At 39.2% G+C, this 25,308-nt stretch overlaps 2 protein-coding genes and 1 long non-coding RNA gene across 5 annotated transcripts in view; all 3 read left to right on the forward strand.

Moving 5' to 3' along the window:
- Nucleotides 1-25,308, forward strand: part of LOC145442220 (alpha-tocopherol transfer protein-like) — a 234,018-nt gene that overhangs the window by 128,106 nt on the left and 80,604 nt on the right. The window lies entirely within an intron of this gene.
- On the forward strand, nucleotides 10,084-11,539 carry LOC145443489 (uncharacterized). Its single transcript, XM_080321450.1, has 4 exons — nucleotides 10,084-10,375; nucleotides 10,611-10,745; nucleotides 10,886-11,044; nucleotides 11,342-11,539. Exons 1-4 carry the CDS (start codon nucleotides 10,244-10,246, stop codon nucleotides 11,537-11,539), a joined length of 624 nt encoding a protein of 207 aa, XP_080177576.1. The 5' UTR covers nucleotides 10,084-10,243.
- Nucleotides 16,991-24,055, forward strand: LOC145442229 (uncharacterized). Its single transcript, XR_013915982.1, has 7 exons — nucleotides 16,991-17,101; nucleotides 17,621-17,729; nucleotides 18,546-18,662; nucleotides 19,262-19,368; nucleotides 20,682-20,798; nucleotides 21,009-21,115; nucleotides 23,820-24,055. It is a non-coding gene; the product is annotated as an uncharacterized LOC145442229 (long non-coding RNA).

Genomic DNA, 25,308 nt, shown 5'->3' on the forward strand with positions numbered 1-25,308 from the left:
TAGGCCTAATTCAGGCGTGGCCAACCCGTGGCCAGCGCTTTAATTTTCCAAATTAGTTATATTATCAAAAATTGTAGAGGCACGCGTGCCAGGGGTTGCCGACCCTGGTGTGGTAAAATAAGTCTTGCGTTCACCGTTACCTAATCTAGCTTTAAACAAATAGTCATCAATACTCAAGCGGCCCGCGCAATGGTTAGGAATACGACATGTGGCCCATTGGCCAAAAAATATTGGCCACCACTGGCCTGATTATAAAATGCATCTCCAATTCCTTGATGTGGTGCTTCGTTCCCCAAGGGGTCGACTGACCCGTGTTTAAGAACCAACCACTGGCCTTGAATTACAAGAATAATTATTCATTATAATTGGATATAGCGAATTAGGTGTTGATGTTTTACTTAACAACATTATGCAGTAAACACGTCGTCTTAATTGTCTACTTGAGTTATTGGCTATGTCTCGTTAATTTTCTTAGCGTATAAGAATACCCCATGAATATCTCATCGTAATTTGAGTTTGAATAGATTGGAATCGCCCAGTTTATCTTATCTGCTGATACTCGAGATCAGATAAGACGCTATAAGCTGAGTTGGCGGATCGATAGCCAGCAATTCCGGGTGTAGACAACGTCCAGTTTGCGGTAAATTCACAGTTGTGTTAATGCTATGGTTTTTCCTGCAAAACTCCTCTTCCGTGTGATTCGAACTGACCGGCATTACCAATCAAACGTCATGCTCGGCTGACCTCAATACAATTATTATGTGACTTTGCAAAAAGCACAGATTTAAATGCATTTTCTGATGATGAGTCTCAAACCGATGCAACGTCTCAATCCAAACCCTACGTAAATTCACCAGGAAACGGGAAACCACTTTCCCTACAACAAAATTATTTCTGAAAGAAAAGATGTCGCGAAGCGGCATACCCATGGAAGGTTAATCTGGGTGTGAACTTATAAGAAGGTTACTGTCGTGAATTATAACATAACGTGTTGCCTTTGGATACACAACCACCGTGTTCCCAAAGCTACCGATTTTTACGAGGTATTTGTAAGATACTACGAAAGTCACTAAGGTACTCAGATTAATGACCGCTACTACAGCAATATTTGTGATCCGTCGCAATAAAACTACTACCTTATGGCATGTAAGATAACTCCTTTACCCTCACACACAAATGTTGTATAATACGTTCCAGGAACGAAGTACACGGAATTAACAATGTGACGTAATCGAATTTTTTCTAGTTTGTGATCACCTTTCAGGGGTTCGTACAATCTGACCAACCCAATAGTATTGAACATTACAAATAATAATTTATATTACAGAATAACGAATCGTTTCTCAAATCTGGGCGGTGGCCTATATACAAGTCTTACATCACCACGTTAATACCAATTCTAGTCTCGCGGTTCAAGGTTGTGTTTTGTAGTGACTGAACCTTCATTTGACGTGACGTATCTCACCGCCATCTATACCCATCTGAATAAATTCGAACATAATGTGGGCGATTTTTCAGCTTTCCAACATTCAAACTATACACAAACACGCTTTCACAGATCAAGTCTATAGACCGTCTTAATCAAAGTAGGTATACTTTTCCGATACAATCACTGCTCTTAAGCAAACAAGGAAAAATAAACAATGAAAATTCCCATCCTATTATATATTTGACGGGGAAATCTTTTGGGAAATGGACAGGCATTCCATTTGGTTCTACAATACTTGTGTGATATAGCAAAATATAGATGAAACACAATGAGACTGTGATTCTCAACCCAGGTTTATGTTGCGTGAGCTCTCGAGCTTACCAATTCATCTACACCGCTTCTCGACATGGCCATTTTGACTTATCAATGGTGCTGCTGGGGGTTGCCGTCAACATAGAACAAAAATTAAGGATATTCAAATACTGAGTAACATTTGAAAAAGGTCAGCAATAAAGTCCCACTGGTAATGAGGCCGTGATTAAGGCTGGGCCGAACGTGATCGCAATTTTTATTCATCAGCATCAGCTCCCAAAATCTCGCACTCAGGTACTCGGAGCACTCGAACCATTTATCCCAGTGGTTCCCAACCTTTCTCGGCGGCAGGGCCAAATTTAGAATTTCAGAGTACGGTCAGGACCGCACGAATACCAGGGCAATGAAAAGAACCCAAAATAGTCACCAAAATATGAAAATTGGCATTGTTCCGATAATTTGCTTGACGCCATTGGCCATTGTGTTGCCGCGCTCCTGTTGTTCAGAACAATCAACCTTTGCTGGCTATTTCGGAGTAGTTTTATTGCCCTGGCGAGATTTCAATTCGTATTTGTGGAATCAGTGCGACACTTGCTTACGATAAACACCGGCATATCAAATTATTCGGACGCTTGGGTCGCGAGCTATAGAACTACCAATTACGCTGCTTTTTGCCGGCTAAGCATAGTACGCATCTCGGCGTATTCAATCGTGAGTCACTTGTTGCACATCTATCCGTAAATTAGTTATCAATACCCAGGGCCGTAACAGCACATCGTCAGGCCCCCAAAACATTGCTCTTGGGCCCCCATAGGGTGATAAACCGAACTTCGAAGCCCCTCAGGCTAGATGGCTGTTGTTTACCGCTATTTATCATCTAAATCGGGTGTCCGTTTTAGGCAGCTTCTCTCGATAAATCGCGCGAAGCACCAAAAATTTCTATAATTCATGATTGAATCGGTCAATATAATCGGGAATTGCATATATATTGGTATCAATTTTTATCCTCTTTCTGCTCACGTAATCAGATTGACCGGTTGAGCCGAGTGAGTTGAGTTTGAAAAGGTAGGACCACTCAATAATAATTAAACATCTTCGGGCGTATACCCGTTGGCAGGAACGAAACAGCACTTCGTCAGGCCCCCCAAAACACTTGGGTCTTGAGCTCCCATAGGGTGATAAACCGACCCCCCGTCCCGTTGTTCGCTTCTGCCACGAGATCAGGATACCCGTTTAGTGAGCCAGCGTGGAGCGCGAAAATTTTCGATAATTCAAAATAGAATAGGTCAATAAGATCGGGAATTGCATTTATATTGCTATCAATTACTTGTCCTCTCTGCTCACGTAATCAGGTTTACCGGTAGAGCTGAGCGGGGTGTCTTGGAAACTGTAGGGCCCGTAAATAATAATTAAACATATTCTGACTGGAGGACCCGGTGGTACGACTTCCCGGACTTCGTTACATCATGTTATTTTATTTCGAGACCTCCAGTCTGCTATATCAAAAAATACAGAATCGCCCTAACGTATTAAACTAAAAGATGCACACGATTTCAAATTGGTAGTTCTTCACTGGCATATAATTCTTCCCTGCGGGATGGTAGCCTATTTGTCTCGTGAGATTCAGTCATTTAGGCGCCCATGGTCAATTATACCTATATGTATTTTGTATATACATAACGAAGTTTTCGGTCAGCGTAAGGGCAGTCCTTTTCGGCCAAGGTATTCTCGCTGCCGATCGTTCTGGCACACTTCTTGGAGTCGCATGTTACATGGCCTAAAACTTTATATGCCTTCGTGCGTCGTGGCGCGGTAATGGCCAACGCCGATATGCCCACTTCTATAAATCTTGCGTATTTCATCTTGGTGTAAGAGTACCCAATAATTAAGGTACTTGGAAACTTGAAATCGCGCATGGCGCGAAAATTTTTAGAAAAAGTTGCACAAAATTTCATAAAATACTTTATAATTTATGCTAATTCACTAAATAATTTTGGCCCCCATTTGAGCTCGCTCCCCCCAATTGGGGGGCTTGGGGTGCAGCAGTTACGGTTCTGTCAATACCTATATCTATACCAGTGGTCGGGAGCCTATATGGCTCGCGAGCCATATATGGCTCTTTTGGGTATAAGATATGGCTCTTTGCCAAATACATATTTTTTTACTGAATTGATCAATATTGCTGCGACTTGTTGGTAAATTTTCATCACGACTAGAATAATTATTCTCGTGGCAGTATAAACATGTTTTTGAGAGGTAAAGACAATGTCGTCTTCAGATTTAGGAGCTCAGACCCCCTTTTTTTAAAATCTTCATATTTAGGTTACTGTCGCGCCGGCGGCCAATATCACTCGCGAATTCGATGTACCCGACTCGAAATCTGGAACAGGGATTTCTAGAACTTCTAGATATCCCTGATCTTGAATTGTGCGATACGTTGATTAATCAAACAGCATATAGCAGACATAGCGACGCCAATTTCAAAACGCAGTTTTCAAATACGCATTGTCTTCCTGATATTAGGACGAAATGAACTGTTGTGGATGTGACAATTACAAACTCGAATTACAAGCAACGTTATAGCTATCCACGTTCTTGATTGGTAACTATAGATCTGTGTAATTCCGACGATGAAATGTAGGCGTGTACCGCAACGTTATGTTGCCGCCGAATGCTTTGAGAATTGTAAAGTCGATAAGTATTTAGATTTTCGGAATCAGTGTGGCAGTCCCATTCGATTATTATCAGTTATAATAAATTCTAAGCTACTTACGACAAATTGCGTTATCAATGGTCAGGCTTGGCCCCTCTGTGCCTTACCTCCCGTTTCGAGCTTTATTTCAATCAATCAATCAATCAGGTTTATTAATATTTTCATCGTTCAAAACATCATAAGACTGCGATACAATGAAAAGATAGGAAGGTGTCATGTTATTTTCGTGTTATTTGCGAATAATAAATACCAGTTTTTACAGAGAAAATATGGCGCATACGAGAAATCCCTTGTAGTGAGTTCGAATAAGTGCTACCATGACGTCACCAATTTTCAATTGTGACGTAACAGCTGATTGGCATGTATGGCTCCTTGGGACTTGAGATGGAAAAAATAGGGCCAATATGGCTCTTCGGACAAAAAAGGTTCCCGACCACTGATCTATACCTGTATCTGTAGGTACTGCTCGTTCAACTGGAAAGTTGGGCAATTGCATTGAAACAGCAGTGACGTAATCTTAGCAGTCTACTCACAACTTTCCTGCAATCCTAATTGAAAACTCCAGACTCCAAGCCAAGCAAGAGTATTTTATAAATATATTTTTTTTTCACAAATCGATTTCTCAATATTTTTGTGCGGGCCGCAAAAAGGCTATCTGGGGGCCGCGGTTGGGAATCACTGATTTATCCCATTATGATTTTCTTGAAATCTGATATTCAAACTCGGGTTTGCGGACTACAATTATTCGCCGAGTACATTCTATTATCCATTTTAAATCTATGTGATTTTACATCTATCCAATTTGTGCCAATTATTATATCCTCGTGTGGCATGCTTTCGTATTTATATCATATTTCTTCGTGATATGTCGCAATTCATGTCTATCTGCTCTCTGAATACGTATTCGCATGGTGATGTCATTTGTTAGTTATTCAGTTGTTGGAGATAAAATACGGTACATTGTATTCCCATTGGATGTTGGTCGCATATGTTTACTGTGCTGCAAAGACAGATAACATAATAGTGACGTACCACCACGAAGGCAGTAAGAGTGATGCAACAAACTATTCGCGGACCAAAGGGAATAATAATGGATCAGAAGGTTCGTGACGTGACGAAATATCTGTACTATTAATGCTGAACCGACTATATCCAGGGTTCCAATCATCCCATATCGATATACGTCGGCTATATTGGGTGGTAATTGTCCGTAGCCTCATGCAACATGGAAAGTATTTACACAATTATGTCATAATTTTATATCTTAAAAATAAACACAATTTTTTGAGGCCTTTGTTTAAAACATTGTTTAAAACATCGTCATCCATCCCGTAGCGATGATTTATAACAGTGTTTCTTAACTTTGTCCCCGGTGCCCCAAGGGGCGATCGGGATTTTTAAGCGTGCGGAAACGCTCAAAGGGCGATATGGTGTGGGCGCTGGGCTCAAGAATGCGGTATGGGGGGGGGGGGGGCGCTGAAGAAAAATGGCGTCGCAGTAGAGGGTTCATTAGGAACATATGATTATATAGTAAAACTATATATCCCTGAGTTCTCATTGCAAATTAACATTCGACAAAATCTGTCAAATCTTGTAATTTTTCGTCGCGCTGCGCGTGAAATGTATGTCGACAATGTTTGCGTCATATTCCCATGATTCCAGTGCTTTATTATAATTCATGCAAAAATTAATTTTGCGTACTTTTAGATCACCGATTTCCCTCGTTGAATCTATGTTTGTAGATACAATATTAATTTTTGAAGAAAAGTTCATATTCGAAATCAGGGAAAATCTTCTTCAAGAATCATATATCTCCGTTAAAAATTTAATCAGCTGACCAGTGAAGAGGCTCATGAAAAATTGTCCAAGTTTCAAATAAGGACAACGGAAGTTACTATGAAGGATAAACAATGTTGATGTTTTGTGATCCGTCCCCATGTGCTATCGACGTCACTTAAATGGGTGAAAAACGTAGAATATACCCCATAAAGAGGCGTTAAACCCTATAATTCAATAAAACCTTGGATTTCAGCCGGAAAATGGTCACCACGTCGAAGGTAGGCCTACAGCTTCCTGATGCAAAGACAAAGCATTTTTATCAGTCTCGAATTGCATGGGTTCTTCAGGTTGTCGCCGATTTTGCACGTTCAGTGCTACCAGTGGGCAGCTCAGGAATCACTATAAGAAACATCGGCCTGAGTGTAAATGACCACAGTAATCGAAATACCATCAATACCAGATAACAAGAGTTTAGTGACAGTGTATATTTCGATTTTCGATTGAATATAATGCCATCACCTAAATTGTCCTTCTGTGTATTACGGTGAAAAACTATCTTATATGGCGGTCATCGGCAGTTACGAGTAAGGCACGCCGTTCATGCAAAACTGAGGCATCAATGTTTTACTTAGCAACATAATTGCTTGCGAAAAGTTACATGTTGAAACAGTCAAATATGTAAAGGTTTACAACGCTCCTGTCAGATTGTAAAACCTATGCAAATATTCGGCACACGCACACGAGTCCTGCTCCGTTGTTTTACCAACTGTTACTAAGCTGCATCGTCAGCAATATATATTATCGGAAAGTTATTTCGATAACCTCTATCTATAGCCTGTATTGTGGAGTTGTTATAAAACCGTTTTGATATACTATTCCGCGGTAAACTCGTATCATCGCCTACTTTAATGATTTGTTTGTTTTGTGGTATTCGTGGTATTCCCCACTACAATGGTCAATAGCCATTTACACCAGGCTAATATTCTTTATTATGGTTCCGTATCTGCCGACTTGTAGTAGCCTACGGCCCATTTCTGGGTTATTTTAAGACACCGTTCACGCGGATAAGATGGAAAAGCCTCTAGATAAACCTCAAACACTTATAGAGAAGGATTCTGGAGTCGATCTCGGTCATTTTTGAACTCGCAGCCCATTGATGTTGCAGCTGTGGAGTGTGGATCTTACTATAGGGATGGTGTGAACGTCATTATAACATCTTTGGTTGAAATTACTTGCATTTCAACTTCTGCGGGCGACTCTATACATGGCGCTAGCAGCATAAAAAAATCAACACTAAACGAGCACGCACCTTGACAATCTCAAAAAATTTGCTTGCTTTGTTACAAAAGTTTTTTCGAAATATCCAGTTATCCGTCTGTGAATGTTCAGGGACTCTGCTCTGAGCTTGGCCCGCAATCACTTAACATCAAGAGCGAGATACGCTACATATAGGCAGTCAGCTAATCATGCTTGTACAAACATACAACCAATCAATGAAATTCATATAAAGAATACATCGTTGCCTAATGTAAAAAATTTAGCAGGCGCATGGGGTCCATCTTGATTTGATATGTTTATTGTATCATAAAAACCAAACCCGTGTGATTGGGGTGTTTGCTACTCCTGTGTGACTTGTTAATGGGACAATATCGGTAGCAAGTATAGAAACCCGTTTTACACTCTGCTCAATATCCATGTAGCAATACTCATGCGCCGAATACATTGTCGGGTCTGGTCTAGACCGTTGGCGTAAGCTGATATTCCTTTGCAAGTCCTCGTCGAAATTGTTGGCAAGGCGACGAAAGATATTGATTTTATGGCATTAGCATATCACGTGATTGTTCCACTTGATACATTGGAGACGGTGAGAAAGTCAGTATGTATACTTCGGCATTGTGGCATAATGTGGCCCGAATGGTCGCCAAGTATTGTGTATATTAGTATATCAATTCACCGAAATATAGGGTTGGAATTAGCAATATGACGTCACGTGACGTCATGACGTTCACTTTCGCGTTCACACAAAACCTTTCAAAAAGGTTCGTGTTAACACGAACCTGAACCTTTCTGAGGTTCACACCATCCCTATACTTCTTACCTTTTGACAAATATCAAATTTGTCACTGACAGTCTAATGGACACATTGGACAGTCATCTGCCAACACGTACGTGTATGGGGGGGGGGTGGTACAGTCATCGTTGGTACTCAAGTAGAAGTGACGTCGTAAATTTCTACTTATATTCGAGAAAAAGTAATGATTTCCATGACATATCCAAACTACTTCAAACAGAAGTAAAAAATGAAGGAACGAAAAGTATCCTCGTAGATATAGTTTCTAAAAGTACATACCGGGCCCTGTTAATATGTTCAGGCCTAATTCCGAAAATATCACCGATTACTCGCCAATTCGGCCGTCTTGACGAATTGGCATTTGCCAAGTGCTGTTAAGGTGAGATGAACTGCAGCAAACTGAGGAGCCGAGCTGATAGAAAGACTTTTAGGTGAGTGAACAAGAAGTTACTTCACGAGAATTAGAGAAAGGCAATTGGTTACGACTTACGATGTACTTATATGTTTTTCGAGTACTCAAGTATACTTGCGCTACTTGCTGAAGTGATGGAAGTGAAACAGTTGCATATATCGTCACGTAGAATGTAGGGTTTGGATATATTTACATCGCTGTTACGCATAAACGTTTGTATATAACCGACGTGTCACGGTACCTGATGATAATTTCGAAATTTGCACGATACTTGTGGGGTCCTTGGTCATTTTGCGTCACTCGTAAACATGCTTCTTGCAATTTGGAAAGTTATGCCCAACTACTAACAAAAATTCTACGATGCCCAGTACCCGTTTACTTGATCAGACTACTCTCTCATCACCGAACGTTTTCTACGTCTACCTCAAGTGATGTGGCGCATCTTGAAACCCGCCACTTCTATGTGTGCTTGAGTATCATCAAGGACTACTTTGGCAGTCTCTAAAAGCAGATATGATGTACCCCACTTTGATCCTGTCCCGAACACGATCCTGTTTTGGATAACGTACCGGTTCCGATCCAATCGAAATAATGATGCATTTGGATCATGTACGTACAGGGAGGAATACTATTTTTCATTGTACGTGATATGTGCATGCACATTTTCACCGGCAGATAGTTCCAGGTACATCTGGATAATTTTGATGCTTTCCTAACTTTGACTATATCGCAATCTTGTGATGTTTGGAATTGATGAACATCTTCATATATACGAATGAATATATGAGACACTTGGAGGTACAAAACTTCAATATACAATTGAATAATATATTCATATTGAAATGAACCCGAATATTTCCGGCCGACACACGTCGGGAGTAATTGTCAGCACCTGTTGAATTGGAATGAATAAGATATTGCCTGCGCGATAGAAATCTGCCAACGCGACATCTCGCGGCTTGACAACCGAACCCACAGCGAAACCGTGAGTACACAACGGAGTTCGTCGAGGTTGAGACTAAAATAGAAATATTCTAAGGACGCTATATTTACATCATGGCAACGTGTGTTGCGTGACGTAAACCAGTAAATCAAAATGAAAGTGCCGATCGCTTGCTTTTACATATGAAAGCTGTACGGTGGGAATGATTGCATTCATAGCTAGTAAAAGACACGACAAACGACTTATTGATACAGTGATAATAAACAAAAAAGGTTAAGAAATGTAAACCGGATGCAACCCCGGGAAAGTAAACGGGAAAGTGCCGCACCGGGAGATCGTGTAAAGCCGCGGCGAAATTTCCACTCTCGGTTAATAAACAGCATACTCTATACTAAATATCGACGCGTTATGAATTAGCGAAAGTAGGCGCAGCGTCCTATTTCGAGGTTTTGTGACGACAACGCAAAAATTTCGCAGTGTTAGTTGGCAAACATGCCGGCAATATATAAAGGCCCGCTGCCGCAGATGAAATCATCACAATCAAACTCCCAAAATAACAAGATTCTAATAAGCAAGACTTCAATATGCAAGGCTACTTTTCTATCCTGGCTTTGATTTTGTCGCCTGTTATCGTATCGTCGAAGGAATACTGCGTACGCAGAAATGTTCAGGATTCGATATATTACCAGCTTTACAACACGATCGAGCCGTCAATGGTAAGTTAAGATACGTAAAACTAAATTCCATCGTGTTGAACGTCACCGATGTAGATTGTTTCACAGTCATTGCTCATTAAAAATATGCAAGACTAACGATATATTAGGCTAAATGGTTGTTAGGGTGTGACATGATTTCCAAAGCTTATAATTGAATAAGATTGTTTTCAACGTATGCCTTGTGTTGCGCATTTGCATTCAATACATGTAAACCACGTATATATTGTTTCTGCAGTCTCAAATTGAACGGATGGGTGAAAATACAGCCATTCTCCGGGAAAGTGTATCGAAGATTTCAGACGACACGCCTCTGTACAACGTGTTCTATTTTTACCGGATATTGTTGTTTTTGCAGAAAAGCAAAAGAAACGTAAGTTGTCTTTCAAATATCTCCCCAAATGTCATATAGTTCTATGCTCTAATACGTCCAATTGTAGCGATAGATCGGTTACTATGGAATAGTGATAACTTTCGTGAATCATTAATTTACATATACATTTAATTACACAGAAAATGGCCAAGAAATGCTTCAAACTTCACGGCGGGAATAATTTGTTAGATCTTGTCAACGAAGGAATTCTACAGACCGACGGCAAAAGGGTACGTATAGATCTAGTGTCACAGTGTTTATTCCGATCGATTACTTCAAAAAATATAGCCGATCCATTTGTGTGATGAAGTAGTCTCGATTCTCGAATTTGAGAGAAAGTTTTATCCTGGTGAAAGGTCATTATGGTTGACGCTGGGACTGCATGGCTCCATCGATTCGCACCGAGGGTCGATTACCATTGATATTTCTAATGACGATCATACATAGATCTAGGCATATTCCTTTCGTATAGCAAATGAATAGTCATTTGAGTCATTATGCGGTGGTCTCTGGTCTCGCATATTTCTAGTGACATCGAAGACTAATGACAGTGGACGACGAGGACAGTGTTTTTCAAACTATAATTCTTTATACAGATTCCGCCGCGAAAGCTAAAGAAGAAGCTAGTAACGAGAGAACTGAAATCGTCGGTATCCAAAAAGTCTTGGAGAAAATTGAAGAAAATGTTGAAAGTCCAGAAAAAGTTGACTAAAGGACTGAACACCAAAAAGCATTCCTGTGCTTTATTTTTAGTAGACGTTGCCAGTGCCATCAAGAGTCTCAAAACGTGCTAGAGATTTTAGGGCATTCATTCGACCATACACAAGTTACTGTGACATTAGTATATTTTTAAAATATTGTTTCTTTTCATTGTCAAGTCCATCTCAACGCTAGCCATTTATTCATTCATTCATTCATTCATTTATTTATTTATTTATCGACAACGGTATACTAAAATACTGTATTCAATGCTCATCTCATTTTCCTATTAGTTTATACGTATATATATTACGTGAACACACAGAACATGAAGTACAGTATTTATTAAATAACAATATTTAGCTATTATAAATGCACCTGCTGCTTGTTGCTGTTTTCCGTGTTCCGTTGTTGCTCGTTGGATGTTATTTATTTATTTATTTATTTATTTATTTATTCATTTATTTCTATTTATTATTTATTGATTGTTATTTTTACTTAATATCTATTTATTTATTTATTAATTGATTTATTCTTTATTGAATTCTCTATTTATGGTCAATATCGCGATATTTGGTCATTCTCTCACTGTTACACATCTTTGATATTTCCTTAATTGCACTGTGGGTCCGATTTCGTGTTTGTGATAATATTTCAATGGAATTTCCAAACCGAAACTAAGTTCTTTACAAGGTAAATATCAGGTCGTTGTGGGTCTGAATGAAGCTATTATTCTATCTATCAATCCATCAAAGTGAATGGTGTGTCGTCGTGTAGTTTATTTCTCTGCGCTCCAATGATAGTCTTCATATCATCGGGATTTACGCAACCGTTATCAAGAGGTGCTGTGCAGGGGAATTTAGCTCGATTTTCCAGGTTGCGGGCCGCGGGGGCTTCGGTGCCTCCCGTCTTGGCGCCAGGCCTTACCAAGGCATATCAAGTTTAGGAATAGGTCGCTATATATTTTTGTCCTTAATGTTTTGCGGCATCTACACCGACCCATGATATACATAGACAGTATGTGCAATGTGCATAATATACACATGCCGTTGGACAAGGAAGGTGCAGATATATAGCCTTGTAAGGCATTATTCAGGGAAACAAGCGACGCCACGAAGTAAGCTGCCATGTCTATAACAGACTCGTTCTATAAAACGTGGTCCAAAATGACCACCACGTGTTTGCCGAATACTTGAATCTCGATAATATTCTGGCGCTGAATAGCCCTGTCCACAATTTTCTAGACTTTGTTTTTGGCGATACGCGATTATGGCGTGTCTTTAAAGCACCGATTTGATACGAAACGTCAAAACAGAAACGACCTACATCACAACTTAAGTTTGGGGATTTCCCATCACGGAATGAATACAAATATCGCCGTAGATCAGGAGTGGCCAAGCTATGGCCCGCGGCCCGCGAGAGTCCATAGAAACTTGTAAAAAATATTGATAAAATGCGTACCGGTACTAAAAATCGAATTAATGCAGGGACTTGATTAAACTTTTTCTTAGTATATTTCACCACGATAATTTTAAGACAGTGGTTCTCAAACAGGGGTGCGCGCACCCCCTCGCGTGAAAGCATCTGAAGGGGGGCGCGAAGCTGAGCTCAACTGAAATTTTTTTTCGCGCTATGCGCGATTGTCATTCACGTAATATTATTGCTCTGTATTTAGTCTGAATTTCTTATTTTAAAATCTCTCATCCACAGTCGTAACCTTTCGTGCCATCAAACTATCCGTTAGATTTGCTAACATCCTGGTTGCGTTTTGTGATATGACGATAAGGGGGGGGGGGGGTCTTTTACCATCATAAGGGGGGGGGGGCGTGTCTTAAAAAGATTGGAGAACCACTTTTCCGAGGTAAATACTTCCTATATTATTTTTTATGTTTAATTTCTGTCGCAACAGCCCGATCTCAAAGCCCGCGCAATTTTAAAGGTTTTCACTGCTAAACATCACAGTAATCCTAAGCGAGATTGATATAATTCGGATCACGAGTGAGATTTCAAATTGGCCACTCCAGTTTTAGTTATTTCTTTGATGTGCCTATAAAAACGATTCGCGCGTGTCTTCCCTGCATTGTGTGTCCTGGAACTGAACAGTGAAATTAGTAAATCTATGAACAGATCGCTGCTCAGAGATTTCAATTTCAACCCTGTTCTAAGAATCGGGACAACTGAATTTAATCGCTATAGTTTTGACAAATTTGTTATTGTGGTCGACCAGCCTATGAAATCTCGCCACTATTTTTCTGACGCGTGTACGGTATCAATAAAGCAATGTTTGGTTTGTTTTAAATAAGCACATACATTATCTCCATGTCCTCACTATATAATTAAATGCCGATATTGTGTTTTAGTTTATAATCCCAATTTTATATAGTGCGGCCCGCGAATGGATTCAGATATTGAATGTGGCCCGCGAGCCCAAAAGTTTGCCCACCCCTGCCGTAGATTTTGAATCGGATGGAACGATATGTCAGTCGGCCTATATGATTCACGTTAAAGCGTTGTGTTCGCTTTCACAATTAGCGACGTGTCTGTACGCTACAGGTCTACATCGGACAGTAACAAACCTCAAATACCCGTGACATAATAGTCTGATTCCGGCCGAGTAAACAGCATTGTTTGTAACAATCGATTACCGCTCTTTCCCGGGCGAGTTCTGCTTCCTGCTACGTCGTGACGAAACTGGCTGCGAAGGTCTACATTGTATTGTTATATTCAGTATGCTCAGCCCACTGTATAAAAGAGACGTAAAATCCAATCATCAACTGCTAGACCCGTTAGATATTCACACAAATAGCCATTCGAGTCCGTCGATTTGTTTCATACGCTGTTACAGACTCAGGTGTAAATGCGAATTGTTTGGTGCTTGCGTATACAGATATTGACTTTGGTGTCGGTGTTGTTATGTACAGTTCGGACGTATAGGCCTACCTTTACCATGACTAGAACAGGTTAAAATCCTAAACACAAAACGATCATGTTTGCTGCGGGATTATTTGAAAAGGGTAAATTCATTCATTTCATTCATTGTATTAGTATTTTCTCAGGAACCGAGGTTCCACTCCAGTATAACACAAACAATATTGGCACATAGAATTCGCGAGTGATATTGGCCGCCGGCGTGACAGTAACTTGAATTTGATGATTTTGAAGAGAGGGGTCCTAGCACCTAAACCCGAAGACGGCATTGTCTTTACCTCTCAAAGACATGTCTATATTGCCACGAGAATAATTATTTTACCGTGATGAAAATTTACCAACAAAGCGCTGCAATATTGATCAATGCAGTACAAAAATAAATATTTGACAAATAGCCATATCTTATACCAAAAGAGCCATATATGGCTCGCGAGTCATAGGTTCCCGACCACTGCTACAATGGCTGAAGACATGGAGATAATATAAATTTAAAATCAAATATTAATTTGATGATAAATGTGATGACCTTTATTTCACAGAGTAACCAAGGCTTTTATAAACTGAAAACGGGCATTATACGCAATACAACTATAGGCCAGAAACTATATAACTATATAACTATATAACTATATAAGATAGATAGATTCTATTTTGTGTGCAGAGATTTACGCTTTATACATAGTCAGACAATAATATTGTTTACGTTAATTGGTAAATCCATAATATGCGCCCGGTTTTCACGACAAACTCGTAGATTTCGGTATCTATCAATGGTTCAGAATGTCCTTTACAGCAGTGCTTCCCAACCGGTGGGCTGCGACTTGCGAGTTGCGACTAGGGCTGAGCAAATTCGAGTACCTGAGTGATTCGAATCTGAATCACGTATTATGCTTCGAGTCGAGTCGAGTACTCGAGTATCACTCATTATGACGTAATAACAGAATGCAATATGTCAAAGTTCAAATATTTACCTTTTATGACACCACAAAGAAAACAATGCATGTTATCCATCACAGTAGCTATATTTAATATTTTTTCGACCATACCCATTTCATTGCACTTTGTGACAATTCAGATTCGAGTATACTCGAATCGTTGTGCCCAGCCCTACTTGCGACCCACCTGTGGATCGCGAAGCTACTTCAGGTGGGTCACGAAGCACTTCGAAATGTTTGCCAATTTGCCAAATATTCGATACACCCTACACTGTAAACGAAAATGGTGTGTTTTCGCAATTCACACCCTAGCGTAGGGTGTGTTTTGGGTCATCACACCTATTGGGTACTAAATTTGTCATTTACACCTAAGCTATTGGTGGAAATGAGCCGAACACACCCCTACACACATATACCATAAGATATACACCCCAAGCATTGGCATTTGGGGTGAATTGTTAAAGATTACACCTTTTGTCAGACAAATATGAAGTTTGGGATTCAATCCGCGCTAGCCGCTTCCACAAAACTTGACTGTTGAAGTTTTAAGTCTGTGTCGGTCAGAAGCCTGGTTAAGCAGGCAGGGGTGCGGCAAGTCTGCATTCTTGTTAAAAATCCAGTCGAATCACTGTACTGATCATTGTATGGGCACTTAAGAACTTCTCTGCTGTGTCTAACTGTAGGTCGTGTAGGACATATTCTGTTTGGGGTTGAATTATCCACCGAAAATACGTGTTTTCGCCCTCTATATTGTTGTCCGTGTCTTTATGGCTTCTTGGGTAGGCTTAGGCAATGTTCCATTGTTCAGTTTTTATGGATTTAACCCGGTTCGATCAAGTAAATTCGCCTACGCATATAGTTTCAGCTTCAGTGACAAATAAGCATTCGTTGTATAAGTTCGTGTGCTACATTGACATGAATGAATAATAGCTAAGTCCGCAATATCATATTGTAATTCACATTTATCGTGCACTGCGGTACTCGTACTTTGGCTGAAATTTCACCCTGTCTACTATAGTGTGACCGATGTATCTCAAGTGTGTGGCAAAAATACGACACATTATGAAGTTGTCACGATACTGGTTTATAATTTCTTTCATGTCACGTCAAATGCACAATTGTACAATGTACATTGTACGGAGCCTATATGTACAAAATATATCGGGCCTATTCCGCACAGCATTAGTGTATAACCACAATATAATGCAGGTTAAGGGTATTTAGAGCTGGGAATACTAGAAGGAGTTAAATTTCAGCCACAAACTTATATATGAGCAGTACGCAATATGGGCGTAGCAAGAATTCAAATTAGAATGGAACACCAGGTTACGTCACGGAACAATCATTGAATTGGGCGAAAGAGGGACTAAATTGGGCAAAGTTTCCTGGTTATTTTCATATCTATATTGATGTGTTATTCACTATTTGGTAGCTTTATGAATTGCACACTAAGCCTAACCGACAATTCGCATACAGCTTTCGGATCGTATCAGTGGTTCGATCTATGAAGATAAATATAGTACTGCAAGACTTTTTGAAGCTTATTATGATGCAATATGCAGCTTCACAGCTATCAAATCCATATTTCCGATAAATCAGTTATAGTATACATACAAATATTCCGGAGATCCTTCAATATAGTTATTACATCAGTGAGTCAATTGTGACATCATAATGGAATATACAAACTGTCGTCACCAGAACAGCTGCTGCTATGTTTGGCTATCGACTGACCGTATTAGTCGTCGTGAATCTGTGAAGAAAGCCTCTTTCGAGATTGAAAATATCTGGATGGTGAGTTACATTTCGTATCTGTACTATTGTAGTAAAGAACATTTGTTCCGTTGCGTTTCCAGTACTGATCCGATTCCTGTTACTCAGTGTCGCAGCTGTACTGAACAGAATTATATGTAGCAAGTTGGAATTTTAAACGTACCGGTAGTGACGATACATTGAATTCACATAAATTGTTGTATCACCAGTACCGATACCAATCTCCAAGACACAGTAGCTCAATGTCTCTAATGGAGATACTGTTGACAGGTCCAGCATTAGCTATGATTATAAACTACGGTAATTTGGGTTTGAGCAACATCGTTTGTAAGTGCATTGAAAAAAAATCGACTCGATTGTCGTTATATTGATTACCAAAGCACATCACGACCTGTTCAAGTGTTAAGGGTAGCCTACCACTGACTATGCAGAGCTATGTTTATAGGCCTATCACCCTGTCATTATCACTGAGCTATATACACATTATATATTATGTTATGTTATGGTAGGAAGGTAAACATATTATCTATTCTACTTCAGACTTGCATGGGGCTCTTGAAGAATGAAATTATCGATTTCTCCTCATGAGAAAACAAGTGTAACATACAAACAGCTAAGGGCTGAAGCATATGAAGCAATGGTATCTGAGGTGAGCAATGGACATTTGATAAAAGCTTTCGATCCCAGTAAATTGGGGCCAGTAAATGTTAATGATATTATGACATGGGTGAAAATATGACGATGCTATATTGCTATCACTATGAATATGAGAGACTTGACTAGGAACAGGCTTACCTCATTGAACATATTTTGCAGTGGCCAACTCAGACTATCTGTTAAGAGTATGTGACCCATCAACCAGACTACTTCTTTTGAAACTACTTCTCTGAGTTCTGCTCATATATTTATTTTAATTTGAAGCAGCTTGACATGGATTTGACATAGCCACTTCTATATGCTTGTCATTGAGTAGAAATTGACATCTATTGCTTGAGTAGCAATGCGCACTACTGCGGTCAACTCGGTGTGCAACAATGCACGGATTAGCTGGGTCTTCAATGTTTTGACCAATATGAAGAAGCAAACATAGCCTTGCCAAAGTTTATCAAACTATCCTTTCGATCAATATAAACAAATCATAATATATGCACTTCTTGACTCATGATATGACATACACACGATCTGTGCATATGCACAAATCTGCTTTTTGTTAGATTCAAGGACTGATTGCTATTAGTAGCAGACTCTTACTCTGTGAATGTGAAATCAAATATGTTGTTGGTGAGTAATATACTATGCGTAGGATAGTTACAAAATTGTACTTTAACTCGCTTATTTACAAGCATAAAGCAAGTCAAGGCTACAACATCAGTACACATTTCGGATGTCGTGGGCCTTTCGAATCCAATCCAAATTGTCAACTAAACGTTTACCGTATGCCTCATGGTTATTTTTTCAATTTTAGGATGCTGCTATACAAGCTAATATCATGGAATTTCAACCAAATCGACGTCACATTTAACGGTAGAAGCGTATGCTGCGAAACAGTAAAGGATCGTTATCAAACAGCTTATATTCCAAGGTAATCATTATCATTCAGCTACTTTGCAAATTTCCATGTATAGGCTAAGGCAGTGGTTCCCAACGTGGGCGATATCGCCCCCCAGGGGGCGATTTGGCGGTCTAGGGGAGCGAAAATGATGAAGGGGGCGACAGGGGGGCGAAAATGGACAAAGGGGGCGACGGGGGGCGAAAATAGGAAGGGGCGATAGGGGGGCGATGACGCGTCAAAACGGCTGACCTTTTTTTTTTTAGTCAACCCACGGAAATTTAGTTACAAAAGTGTGTCAAATTAGACATCGAGCCGAAAATTTGACCTTTTTTTTAGTCAATCCGCCGGTGATTACAGTTTGTATGCCCAATTTTCGGTACACAAAATTTTGGGGGCGATGATCTGTGTTGACCTTGAAAAGGGGGCGATGGGTCGAAAAAGGTTGGGAACCACTGGGCTAAGGCAAGTCAAGGTTTTCTAATCAGACCTGTATCTGCGGTCGCTTTGAATCCATTCTGAAAGTCAATATTGCCCAACTAGAAAACGTTTCGTGTTTTGGATTAATACCAAGTAGTCAAATTTAAATCAAGTCCATGCATCTCTTTCTCTGATTATTTTTTAAATTTTAGGATGCTGCTTAAAGACTGTATGCTCCAAGAGCAAGATTATATCACTGGAACTAACCGAGTTTAGGAGTATGCTGCGACAACTGAAAGACTCGTTATCAAGCCAGCAGGTATGACAACTTTGTTAACGACACCTGATGTCAACTTTCGTAGTCGCATATATGAAGTAAACCAAAGCAGAGATGGTCAAAGTTACTAGCGTTGCTACTCTATGTAGAAATACCCCGTCAATTTATACTCGATTACAAGTAGATGCAACAGTTCCCAATACAAGTCAAAACTACGTCAAGCGGAAGTAGAATACGAAATGTCGGAAAAATAGTCAAGTATGGTAAGTAGTTTTTCGGAAGTTTGTACTTTGAAAATTGCAATATGAATCTTCGCGACTAATATAAAATTACTAATGGCATATGACACTACTAACAGGAACAATCATCAAAAATATATTCAGTTATTCCTGGTACAGGTGGTGTTGCTAGACTTGGACAACTAGATATTCTAGTTGTCTAATTATACTAATTGAAGCTATTCTAATTTGTGAAATGTTTCTATGCTCTAATTCTAATTCTAATCGAATTTATGAAATCTTTCTATGGTCTACGGTAATTTTAATTCTAATCTAATGTCTGGGTTTCCTGAAAAGGCTACAGGAGAACTGTAGAATGCGAAACGAGCCAAGCTTGCGGTGCAGTAGGGGTGTTCAAAAATGACTTTTTATTCTCAAATTCTACTCGCTACTTGATAAAATTGTTAGGTTACCTTATTGAAGCTTGCACACTAAATTTGGTTTGATTCCAACCAGCAGCCGCATTGCTACTGGAGAAGAAAGTTTTTTTAATTTATTATATTAAAATGAGTCAAAATTTTCTGTTCACCCATGAAATTGTTGTCTATAAACGATGCCCACCAAATTTGCCACAATTCAAACCAGCCGGAGCGGAGTTACTGATGTCGAAAAATTTGGATTTGAATAAAATAGTATTTACGGTGGGCACAACTGTAATAACTGATTAAAGAATCGGTCAACGTAAAAATACTATTATATTAAAATCCAATATTTTTCAACGGCAATAACTCCGCTTCCACTAGTTGGAATTGAGCCAAATCGGTTGAGCAATGTTTCTATAGAAAACCTAACAATTTAATGGGGTGAACAGAAAATTTCAAATCTTCTTTTATTCATTTTCATATAATAAATAAAAAACTTTCTTCTCCTGTAGCAATGCGGCTACTGGTTGGAATCGAACCAAATTTGGTGTGCAGGCTTAAATTAGGTAACCTTACAATTTTATCAAGTAGCCAGTACGATTTGAGAAAAAAATCCATTTTTGAAGACCCCCAGCGCACATATCAGATGAGTTTAGAATCCAATCCAAATTGTCAACTAAACGTGTATACCTCATGGTTATTATTTCAATTTTAGGATGCTACTATACAAGATCATGTCAGGGCATTTCAACCAAGTCGACGTCGCATTGAACCATAAAACCGTATGCTGCGAAACAGTGATGGATCGTTATCAAACAGCACACATTGCTAGGTAATCATTAGCATCCAGCTAATTTGCTAATTTCCATGTATAAGGCAAGTCAAGGTTTTCTAATCAGACCTGTATCTGCGGTCGCTTTGAATCCATTCTGAAAGTCAATATTGCCCAACTAGAAAACGTTTCGTGTTTTGCATTAATACCAAGTAGTCAAATTTAAATCAAGTCCACGCATCTCTTTCTCTGATTTTCTTCTAATTTTAGGATGCTGCTTAAAGACTGCATGCTGCAAGAGCAAGATTATATCATAGGAACTAACCGAGTTTAGAAGTTTGCTGCGAAAACTGAAAGACTCGTTATCAAGCCAGCAGGTATGACAACTTTGGTAATGACTAGGGCAATTTTTTTTGACCTAAAACATGGAAGATTTTGACCTAAAAAATCTAAATTTTGACCTTTCTTGACTTAAAAAAACTGAAATTTGACCAAATTTTGACCTCACGTATGCAAATTAGGTGTTTTCGCATATAATGTTAAAATTGTACTACTTATCTTCATTTCTGGTTGGAACTGTCTGTCCTTACAAAGTAGATTGGCCTGAAAAAACGTTTTTGGCTCAAAAACTGACAGATTTTTACATGAAAAACTAGTTTTAACGAAATCTGGCCCTATGAAGAATTCCAGTAGTTACATTTCGTATTCTGGTGGAAATAATTATAATTTGTTGTAGTACAATGAAAGATCCTTTCCTACATTCTCGGGTAGAAAGTGTCTGTCCTTACTACATAGCTTGCCAAGAACGGAGAAAGAACGTTCAACAGCAGCATTTGTTGGCTGACAACACTCAAGTTGTGTGCACACTGCTGGTGACAAACCGTGTTGCTTCATTCTGACAATGTTGTCTATATCACAATTTGTAAGCTTGCGCTTCTTGATATAAGAACCATGCAATGTCCAAGCATTCTTGCTTCAGCTAGGATATTGTGGTACTTTGACCCTAAAACTATGTCCATATTTGTTTCATTTGACCCTTTATGATTCACAATGAGCAGACGATGGTCCGTTTACAACGGTTAGCCTATAAAGTAGGCTACAAGCTGTAAAATATCAAATGATAAGTTCACCGACAGCGCAAAATCTACGATACAAACGAAATGCAGAGGTCAAAAAATGTTTGACTTTGTAAACAATTTTGACAAATTTTGTAAACAATTTTGACAAATTTTGACCTAACGCTACAATTTTGACCTAATTTTGACTTTTTTTGACATGTCAAAAAAAATTGCCCTAGTAATGACACCTGATGTCAACTTTCCTAGTCGCATCTATGAGGTAAACCAAAGCAGAGATGGTCAAAGTTACCAGCGTTGCTGCTCAAGTCGATGTAGAAATACCAACTTCAATTTATACTCGATTACAAGTAGATGCAACAGTTCCCAATACAAGTCAAAACTACGCCAAGTGGAAGTAGAATACGAAATGTTGGAAAAATAGTTAAGTATGGTACGCAGATTTTCAGAGGATTCTACCTTGAAAATTGCGATATGAATCTTCGCGACTAATATAAAATTACTAATGGCATATGACACTGCTAACAGCAAGAATCTTCAAAAATATATTCAGTTATTTCTGATATCGGCGGTGTTGCTAGTATTCTAGTTGTCTAATTATCCTAATTGAAGCTATTCTAATTTGTGAAATGTTTCTATGCTCTAATTCCAATTCTAATCGAATGTATGAAATCTGTCTATGGTCTAATTTTAAACCTAATCTAATGTCTGGTTTTCCTGGAAATGCTACAGGAGAACTGTATAGTGCGAAACAAGCCAAGCTTGCTGTACAGTAGGGGTGTTAAAAATGAATCCTTATTCTCAAATTCTTCTGGCTACTTGGTAAAATTGTTGGATTACGGAATTGAAGCTTAAACACCAAATTTGGTTCAATTCCAACCAGTAGCCGCATTGCTACAGGAGAAGAAAGGTATTTTATTTATTATTTGAAAATTTGTAAAAAAATTCCAAATTTTCTGTTCACCCATGAAATTGTAAGGTTGTCTATAGAAACGATGCCCACCAAATTTGCCTCAAATCAAACCAGCCGAAGCGGAGTTATTGATTTCGAAAAATTTGGATTTGAATAAAATAGTATTTACGGTGGGCACAACAGTCATAAATGATTAAAGAATCGTTCACCGTAAATACTATTTTATTCAAATCCAAAATTTTGTGACGGCAATAACTCCGCTTCCACTGGTTGGAATCGAGCCAAATCGGTTGAGCATTGTTGCTATAGACAACCTAACAATTTCATGGGGTGAACAGAAAATTTTAAATCTTTTTTCGTTCATTTTCATATAATAAATAAAAAACTTTCTTCCCTGTAGCAATGCGGCTACTGGTTGGAATTGAACCAAATTTGGTGTTTAGGCTTCAATCAGGTAACCTAACAATTTTATCAAGTAGCCAGTAGATTTGAAAGAAAAAGTCATTATTGAAGACCCCTACTGTACAGTAGACATTTGCTATTCTCATGCTCATAAGATGAACTATGATTTGATGATAACGGAGTTTGATTCAACTTCTGGCGATTTCAGTAATTCTAATTCTAATCTAATTTGAAAAAAACTGTTGGGTAGAATTATAATTTTAATCTAATTTCCAACTGTGTAGCTCAAATTTTAATTCTACTCTAATTCGAAAAAAAACTTGTAGTTGTAATATAATTCCAATCCAATTTGGAAAAAGGGAACGTTTTCTAGTTGTCCAAGTCTGCCTGTTACATGCGGTTTGCATGAAAACTATCCATCAATTTCCATCTTGTCGATGCCTAATTGCCCACACATACAGTGATCGTGTGTGAAAAATCTGAACATGTTTCCTATAGCGGTAAGTTCACCCTATCGGACCACAGGCTGTGCTGCAATTCCTTAGCAAGTGTAACATCTGATTTTTTGTAAGTACTTTGTGAAAATATACATACTTTGTAATGGCTTCTATTTTTGTGGTCTTTCATTAAGTTATGCATGTTAGCATATGTGCCTGTTATTTGGGTTGTGAATATGCATTTTGATTTCAGGATGATGCTACAAGTTCTTGCTGAAGATAGTGACTCAGCCTTCGCCGTACAAGAGTGTTTTTCGGAAACCTGGAGGAGGCGACTTCCCAATACTACATGGGCAATGTTCTTCCAGCAGTATTTTCAGTGAATTTTTTTCTCCGTCGCTGGGATCTCTGTTTTTGTTATTTCACGAAATATGTTTCCATTTTATGTTATTATGGTTCAATTGATATCGAATATATGCAATCAAGAAAGTTTATTTGCAATAGCGTGCCATTTGGAAGAAGATGCAGGATTTCAAGTGGGGTGTATATATTGAAATTCCGCCCCAATCAATTCTAATGGCTAGGGTGAGATATCCGATATACACCGCAAGGAATGGGGTGGATTCTGGTCATTCACACCGGCAGGGTTACGTAAGTTCTGTTTTCGTGTACCACCTTTTGGGGTGTGTATAACCACTCTTTTCGCTAAGAGTGTATCTTCTCAAGATTAGACGAGCAAATATGCGTTCTCCTCTAAAAAAAATTTGCGTGCAAAGGCGCCACGAGCCATGTTCTCGTGCTCACAATAATTCGTCTGCAAGATTTTCGTGGCAGTCAATTTGATTGGAGTATGAAATTGGACAGTGCGTTAGTGTGTATGCCTGAAAATACATTCTCTCCTCCAATGGCTTTGCGAACGCTGATCGGGAAATGTAGCAATCCAGCTCGATGTATCGTTATATTCAACAAACAATTGGCGCGACGCAAATATTGCAGTTCTGGCAATCTGAACCGCGCGGAAACAAATCATTCGCTCTGTCAATAAATGCCAATTTGCAATCTGCGTCACACGGAAGAATATCTTCTTATATTTTAGTCTGGTACTTTTGGGCGATTCTGATATCTTTTGACTATACAACAGACGTTTGGTCACGAAACAAAATCATGCCAAAACGTAATAACAACGGGCTTGCCGGAATGAATTAGCCTCTCTGCCCGAAATTTTCAAAGACACCACCTCCCTCAGTTCGACTGGTAAATCTGGTCACAATGGGCTCAGACAGGACAAAAAGTTTATAGTAATATGCAATTGCCAATATTATGGACCGAATCCCATCCGAAAAATGTTCACGCTATGCGTTGCCTGATAATTATAACTGACAATTTAAAAACTGGCGCCCACGATCAGTGGTGAAACGAGTCTGGGGGTCGCGTAACGAAAGTTACATGAAAAGCGGGTCGCGAACTGGAAAAGATTGGGAAGCAGTTTACATAGTGCATGGAATATGGTTGTATGCTGTCTTTTCCTTCAATTTACGTCTGTAGTGTACGTGTTGGGGCAGTGTAACAGGAAAGGGGACAGCGTTTCTTGGCAACCACAGTTATCGCATAGACCCGTACTGCATATATTGAGACGATTCAGGCCTCCGTTTAACCGGCAATGACCGGCTCTTAGGCGGAAAAGGACTATGCCAACTTCACGTCTTATTGACGAAGGATATATGGAGGAGGCTTCGAAGAAT

Source organism: Botryllus schlosseri, chromosome 7 (assembly GCF_051294905.1).
Source record: "Botryllus schlosseri isolate E-star chromosome 7, Bs_hap1, whole genome shotgun sequence".
In the NCBI taxonomy this organism is placed as follows: Eukaryota; Metazoa; Chordata; class Ascidiacea; order Stolidobranchia; family Styelidae; genus Botryllus; species Botryllus schlosseri.

Excerpts from the sequence above, each read along its gene's own strand:
- LOC145443489 (XM_080321450.1), top strand. The coding sequence starts at position 10,244 with ATGCAAGGCTACTTTTCTATCCTGGCTTTGATTTTGTCGCCTGTTATC. Across the intron at positions 10,376-10,610 it reads ACACGATCGAGCCGTCAATG|TCTCAAATTGAACGGATGGG; the intron begins GTAAGTTAAGAT and ends TTGTTTCTGCAG. Across the intron at positions 11,045-11,341 it reads AAAATATAGCCGATCCATTT|ATTCCGCCGCGAAAGCTAAA; the intron begins GTGTGATGAAGT and ends TTCTTTATACAG.